The following is an 8,169-nucleotide window of genomic DNA, read 5'->3' on the forward strand; positions in this document are numbered from 1 at the left end:
AAGCAGGAGCAAGCCCATATTAATTTCAACACTTGTTAGATCTGGCCGCCGATAAGCATCTAGACGCTCAACAAACTGTAATCACAACAACCAACAGATGACCATTGCTTCTGCTCATTAGCCTAGCAATTAGCCACCATGCTAAAGAAAACAACTGTGTATGAACAGCTTGCACAGAGTCCTGTAAGGAACATTTAAACAGTCTTTAAAATTTTGTTACTTCGGGCTGTTAGTCCTCAAACTTCATCTGAACCTCTGCAGTTATAGAACTACGTTTAAAGCACAACTTTCCTGCCTCCTTTAGTCATTTAGCATGGCTGTACGCCCATCCGCAGCTAGAGTTGAAGATGACTGGACACAGCCACGTGACCACACAGAGAAAACGCCGCCCCCTTATTTGAATATCTGAAATAGGAATAAGAAATAATAACAAAAAAAAGGTCCAGGACATACTTAAAGTAGCTTAACAAACTAAAAGTGTTTAAAAATAAAACACCATTTTAAAAAAAATAAAGTAAATAAATAAATAAATAACAATAAGTGAATACAAATAAATACATAAATGAATGGAAAAAATAATTGAATGCATTTAAATAAATAAATAAAATTACATTTTAAAAATACATAAAAAATAATCTTGAAGTCATTATATATTAAATGACAAAACACACAAAAAAATACTTCATTCGTTTTTTCATTGTTTGATTTCATATTGATATTTATTATTTGAATGGATCATTGTTTTATATATTATCATTACCATTGCTGTATTTTTCAGACCATAAAGCGCACCAGATTATTAGGGGCATTAAATATTCTTCCCAAGTGTGTAATATCACTCCGCCCCTTCACGTACACAGCTCTCTCCTGAGAAGGAGAGCTGTCCGTCTCTGTTGGGAAGACAGAGTAGTGGGCCCACACTGCCCTATTTCTAACATAAGGCCAAAATAAATGTAACTTCTATATTGAATTAACTTACTAGGTTTATTGTTGGTAGCGCATACTCCGGGCACGGGCTGCCTAAAGGCTCCCACATACTCCAAGGTACTGTATGCATACTTTGAGTTGCGCGGATCCGCGCTGACTCTCCGCAGACATTTTACCCTTCACAGATGTGCATACTGTTGCCTATATTTCTTGTGACAAATTCCTACAAGTCCCACACTTTCTACCAGTGGAACAAAGTAGCGGAACAAATGGTAATATGTGTGATTAGCTAGCTGAGCACCTAGAGCAGTTTCTTTTCCAGCAGGCTCCCACCTGTCAGTGAGAACTGAGAGGGACTGTGATGCCGTGCGTCCTTGCAACCACCTGCTTGGATCAGCTCAGAATATAAAACAGTTTGATGTAAAGAATTCTTGCCACCAAGCAGTTTATAGTGTCATATGGTCATAAAACTGCGGTCATAGAAACTGAGCTCTGCACGTACCTGTATTTGGGAGTCCACGCAGAGACTGCCTTGAGTACGCCTCGAGTACGCTGAAGTTTTATGTTCTCCACTTTACTTTTCTGCATGTTCTGTAAATGAAATGGTGCAAACTCAATCATCCAAAAATCCATTTTACTTGGCAGGTTGTGTGCAAACAGAACATGAAAATTCACCCAAGATGGGTGAATACTTTTGAAAAGAACTGTAAACATACAAGACACAAAAAGAAGTAGTTAAATCAAAAGAATAAATCTAACTTAATCACCTAATATATCTTTATTAAAATGTGCCTCAGTTCAGGCTGAGATCAAAATACTTTCTAATATACATAATGTGTTTCAATGTTTCCTGCAGATGTTAAGCAGATGCTGATTGTTGAAGAAGCTTCTTTAGACCAAAGACCTCCTGTCGACCTGCATGACCCAAAGCCCCCCCACATAAAGGAGGAACAGAAAGGAGTCTACATCAGTCTGCGAGAAGAGCAGCTCAATGGGAAGGAAGTGATTAATACCATCAGGTTTCCAGTCTCTGCTCCTGCCACAAAGAATCTGGATGATGAACAGTCTCTGCTGCTCTCACAGCTTTATCCAGACCAGATTAAAGGCAGAGAGCTTCCAGAAGAGACTGATGGAGAAGAATCCATCAGAATACAAGATCATGGAGATGCGTCCATTTTTTTAGAGACTGAAGACACTGAGAAGGATGAAGAGGACAGTGATGTACAGCACCCTCTCTATGGACTGAAACACTTGTCAGACTCTGGATATAAGAAATGTTCTACTGCGAAGAAAAATGTGAATTCACAAAGGGAAGTCCAGACAGGAGTGAAGCTTAGCTGCAAAGACTGTGGCAAAATATTTATTGGAAAATACGCTTTAAATAGACACACAAAAATCCATGCAGGACAGAAGCCTTTCTGTTGTGATCAATGTGGACAAAGATTTACTGAAAAAGGAACTTTAAACACACACATGAGAATCCATACCGGACAGAAGCCTTTCTGTTGTGATGTATGTGGACAAAGATTTAGCCTTAAATCACATTTAAAGAGACACATGAGAATCCACACAGGACAGAAGCCTTTCTGTTGTGATCTATGTGGACAAACATTTAGCCAAAAAGCACATTCAAAAACCCACATGAGAATCCATACAGGACAGAAGCCTTTTTGTTGTGATCTATGTGGGCAAAGATTTAGCCAAAAATCACATTTAAGCACACACATGAGAATCCATACAGGACAGAAGCCTTTCTGTTGTGATCTATGTGGACAAAAATTTAGCGTTAAATCACATTTAAACAGACACATGATAATCCACACAGGACAGAAGCCTTTCTGTTGTGATCTGTGTGGACAAAGATTTAGTCGAAAAGCACATTTAAAAACACACATGATAATCCATACAGGACAGAAGCCTTTCTGTTGTGATCTATGTGGACAAAAATTTAGCCGAAAAGCACATTTAAAAATACACATGATAATCCATACAGGACAGAAGCCTTTCTGTTGTGATCTATGTGGACAAAAATTTAGCCAAAACGCAACTTTAAACACACACATGAGAATCCATACAGGACAGAAGCCTTTCTGTTGTGATCTATGTGGACAACGATTTAGCCGAAAATCAAATTTAAATACACACATGAGAATCCATACAGGACAGAAGCCTTTCTGTTGTGATCTGTGTGGACGAAGATATGGCCATAAATCAACTTTAAACAAACACATCAGAAACCATACTGGAGGGAAAATGGTTCTGCTATGAATACTAATTCAAACTGCACAGCTCTAGTTTGCTGTGAGATGTTAGTGTGTTTTCTTTGAAGGCAGGAATCTTCACTTGCTAGTTTCGACATTTCTCTTGTAGCTATTTTTTTTAATTGGTCTTAAAGCATTTCAGGTTTTTTACTGTAGTGAATTTGTTTAGACTGAACTGTAGCACAGGTGTATTCTCAGTCTACGCAAGCCGCCCTAACCACTCGGCCCACCCTCGTAGGCTGTGAGATTTCTTTAAAGTTGTATGATGTTTTTCTCACCTTTAGGAAGGGCAAAAATAAACATAAGCTTTTTTTCCTTTCTGCTCGACATGAAATCTGAATAAGCTTTTCCTGTCTTTGCTTCATTGGATTACCAAATTTATTTCTATTTCGTAAATGCCAGAATGAGTGACATTTTTATAGACATTATTTTATTACTTTCTTCAAGTTCTGAGGTTTACTTACATTTTTGTCAATATTTGGTACCTTTGCCTTTAAACTGTATGACTTGGGTCAAACATTTTGTATATCCTTCCACAAGCTTCTCACAAAAGTTGCCAGGAACTTTGGCCCATTTCCCCTGACAGAACTGGTGTAATTAAGCAAAGTCTGCATGTCGCCTTGCTCGCATATGCCTTTTCAGCTCTGCCTTGCCTGTTTTACTGAGCTAAGTTTCCAAGTTGTCCTGCTAGCACACACCTTATTGGCTCTGCCTGTAAATTTTCAACAGAATTGAGATCAGGGCTTTGTGATGACCACTCCAAAACTTTGACTTTGTTATCTTTAAGCCACTTCGTAACCAGTTTGGTTGTATGCTTTAGGTCACTGTATTTTAGGAAGTCCCATGTGCGCTCAAGCTTCAACTTTCTTGGTGATATCTTGAGATGTTGCTTCTATATTTCCACATAATGTTCTTTAGTTATGATGCTATCTATTTTGTGAAGTGCACCAATCCCTCATGCAACAAAATAACCCCAGTTTTGATCATGTTCTGAGGCTTGAAAGCTTCCCCCTTCTTCTTCCAAATGTAACAATGGTCATTTAGGCCAAACAGTTACATTTTTGTTTCATCAGGCCAAAATTGCCAGGTGTGATGTGATGAAATAAAATGTAAATATACAAATTTTAACTTTGAAAATTAAAATCTGATTATTTGTTAATTTTGTACACATTTGTTCATGTTGTACATATTGTTTATTTTGAGCTAGAAAGTCTGTATAAATTTATTTTGGTTTGTGTATTGAGAGCTTCAGCTGTTTGCTACTTTTTTCCAACTTCCGTGTTTTGTAATTGTTGTTCGGAAGGCTGTAGGCCTAGATTTGACTCACATCATCCATGTGTGTTTACGTCAGATAATGATGTATGAGTAAACGGCTGTCCAAAATTGGCCCATTAGCCTTTTAGCTCCTGTCCTACCCACGATAGTGTTCTTACTGTTGACCCCATGAAAGGTCAAGGAACAGGTGGGTGGAGTTATAATTAGACTTTTTCAAATGGAGGGTTTTCAGTGTGACATTACATCATCTGGATTCTGAAATTGTTTAAAGGCTTTCAGTATATTCTGGTGAAGAAACTAATGAGAGTAATGAGGAGGAGGAGGATTATCTTGGAGGGGTACCTTCAGCCTTTATCAAAGCTGTGAAAACGGCACTGCTTCATCTGCTTAAAGTGGCAATCAAACAGTTTCAGGAAGAGTACTGTTGCACCTGTACGATAAAACACCCCAGTTTCCAATAAGATTGCGAGGATGAGCTCGAGGATGACTTGTTACAAAAACACGACTACGATGTGTTGAGAATGCTTTATAATCAAAAATGAATGGCTTTCATTTAACTCTTTCTGACTCAGCATGACATTCGTGAGGAAAATTGTAGGATTAGAGCTGTGGTAAAAGCTTACTTGTGTGATTAACTCTCATGAAAGAATCCAATGTTCCATAAACAGTTAGTGGGAAAGGACATATTTAAATTACAGGAACTTGAAATTATGTCAAAGTATTGGTAGGGTGGATAATGTGTACCAAAGTAATATTCAAACTTTTCTGTAATTGAATCTAAGGATTTTTTTTTTCACGTAGGTCTTGTTTGTATCTTCTACACAAAAGTCTAAAAATATACCCTTTATAATCAAAATTTGTATACATGTATTTTGAATATTGTATAAAGAACTGTATTGCGTCATGTATATATCAAAAAGGGAATTCAAAAAAAGTTTCACAGATAAAAGCCTTGCCCTTTAATTTATGATCCACTGATCATGAGTTTGTGCAATTAACTGTAACTGTGTAGTGTAACTAAAACTAATAAAAACATGAAAATAAAATGTACCACAGATTTTCTTGAAAGAAAAGCTTTAACTGTGATGGAAAAATCAAACCATTACAAGATATTCTCTATTTCTACAACCATGATTTTGATATTTATTTTTTATTTTAGGATTGAACACAATATGAATGAGTAAAAAGTTTGTTGATGTGTTTACAAACCGAAAAGTGGCATATATGATACCTCCTGTATACACTTTTATAATTATAGATGGAAAAGAAGGATTTAAAGTATCACTAGATCTCTGGTTAAGTATAGATCACCTTTGCTGGGTAGAAACATTGTTCAAAACATTCACAAGTTAAAAAAGAAAACTTATTTTTCACATCTGTCACATAAAATCCCAATGCAACAGTTTGTGTTTGTAACATTAAGAGGTGAGAAACACTTATAGTGTCTGGAAAAAAAGGTTTCTGTACTTCAGCTTTTATAATGGAGTTACACAAGTTCGAGATAACCCTGGATGTAGAGTTGGCCAAACAGCCAATTGCTTGTCGTCGTTCATTGTATAGAAATTAGACTGTGAGGACATCGCTTAGCTTTGCTCATTCCTCTACATGATGAACTAGCGAATCCCAAAGAAGAAAAAAGAAGCAAAGGTTATAATATGAATCAAGAGATAACGAGAAATTTGGGAATGTTAATCATCTCTTGCCTAGTTGTAGTAATTTATGACATGCTGACATTTTTTACATTTTAAAATCTATTCATTTAAAATTCCCTATCCAAAAGTAGAATTTGGACCTTCCCACTCCATCTAGAGACTTAGGGATTTAGGGATGAGATTTAGGTCTCAACTAAATTTTAAACAGGAAAACCGATTTATCCATCAGCCCAGATTTAAACTAACCTCCAATCTTGATGTTACGGTTCACCTCCCAGTTTTCGCCGGTGCGTTGGTGGTCCTTGGTGTTCAGGAAAGGGTGCTTGTGGGGGAGCTGGCTCGCTCCTGGTGGCTACTTCATGGGGCCTGGTCCGACCATTGCCCTGTCGGGGGGCCCGCTGGACAGCTGTGCGATCCTGGGACTCGGATCTCTGGGGCCCATGGCTGGATCTGCTCTGGTGTAACTGGCTGCCGGCAGAGCCCACAGGCTTGTCCTGCGGCTCCTGGGGGTTCGACACTGTGCCTGTTGGGGGTTTCCTGGGCCTCCTCTCTGCTCTTCCCTGGATTGGGGGACGCAGCTTTCCCTGCATTGGTCCCTCTTGGACACCTTTGCTCTGGAGGTCCTTTCGGGCATCTGGCGTTCTGGTTTACCTGGTGTCTGCCTCAGTGGTCTGGGGGGGGGGGGGTCTTTGGATTCCTCACAACCACTATTGAGCATTTTTCTTATGGATAAACCTTACAGATACAAGTGCACTGTCACAAACACCTATTGGTGCTTGGATTCAGATGCTTACAGATTCACTTCTATAAAGAAAATCCCCTATTATTATTTTAGCTGTCACTTTATACATTTTGCATGAAATAATATTGTATATTCTTCAGTAATGTCATTAAGGCATTGATTGTTTGTACCTGTAATGCTTTATCGGTTGGTTTTGCTGTTCTCTTTATATCTCTCTTTGCAGGTGTAGAAACAGACTCTGGGGATGTCATATTGCTCTCTCTTTCCTATTCTCTTTCACCTTTTCTCGCCTTTAGCATTTTGTCTCATCTGTTTGTTTCCTTTCTCCATCTTTTACCTTCCAGTTTCAGTGTTCATTGAACATGAAATAGTCCCAGAATAAAATCTAGTAAAGCTTCTTGCATCTATAAATAAGGCGGAGCACTGTGGCAAAAGTAGTAAGGCTCCACTTGTGAAAGTAAAATCTGTTGGGCTCTTTTTGGCATTAAGACAATAATTCTTAACGCCACATTGACAGACAGGACACACACACAAAAAGAGAGACTCACAAACATTCCTGTTATTGTACTGTTAATGTACCACCATAGCTCCAATCTACTAGGGCATACAATGAATTTTCTTTAAAAAAAAATTTAAGAAATAACAAAAGAGGATTAATCTGCACATCCATTCCAAATCCAGTACCAATGTTATGGTCAAACATAACAAATGCAGAGAATATTGCTACATTTCAACTACTCAACTTTAACAGCTTAAAAGAAATTATAAATCAGTTAAGATCCTCCTCCTACTGTCTTGATATCCTACATACAAGCTTCCTTAAAAAAGTCCAGCCTGTCATTGCATCGGACCTGATCCAAATAGGAAATTCATCCCTCTCATCAGGTGTTTCCCCCCCAGGCTTTAAAAACAGCAGTTATTAAACTACTGATAAAAAGAGAAATCTGGACAAATCACACAAATCACATCTGCAGAATTACAGACCAATCTCCAACCTTCCATTTATTAGTAAAATGATTGAAAAAGCTGTTTCAACAGTTAAACAGCTTCTTTACAATGACCAGCAGCTTTGATCTTTTTAGTCCGGTTTCCACGGACCAAAGTACTGAGATTGGCCTCGTCAAAGTGTTCAATGACATCCACATAAATACAGACTGTGGGAGAAACTTAGTGCTAGTTCTGTTGGACCTCAGTGCAGCATTTAACATTGTTGACCATAATAGAGGACTGGTGAGTTGGGTCGGACTCTCTGGTACAGCACTCAATTGGTTCAAATCCTACCTAAAGAACAGGGATTTTTTTTTTTCGTGTC

At 38.1% G+C, this 8,169-nt stretch overlaps 1 protein-coding gene across 1 annotated transcript; it reads left to right on the forward strand.

Moving 5' to 3' along the window:
* Nucleotides 1-2,418: 2,418 nt before the first annotated feature.
* Nucleotides 2,419-4,286, forward strand: LOC118557749 (gastrula zinc finger protein XlCGF8.2DB-like; the record flags this gene model as incomplete). The annotated part of the gene is made up of 1 exon (XM_036128033.1): nt 2,419-4,286. A coding segment is annotated over one exon (777 nt), but the record flags the coding sequence as incomplete, so codon positions are not given.
* Nucleotides 4,287-8,169: the final 3,883 nt, after the last annotated feature.

Source organism: Fundulus heteroclitus, chromosome 24, assembly GCF_011125445.2.
Source record: "Fundulus heteroclitus isolate FHET01 chromosome 24, MU-UCD_Fhet_4.1, whole genome shotgun sequence".
NCBI classification, from domain to species: Eukaryota; Metazoa; Chordata; class Actinopteri; order Cyprinodontiformes; family Fundulidae; genus Fundulus; species Fundulus heteroclitus.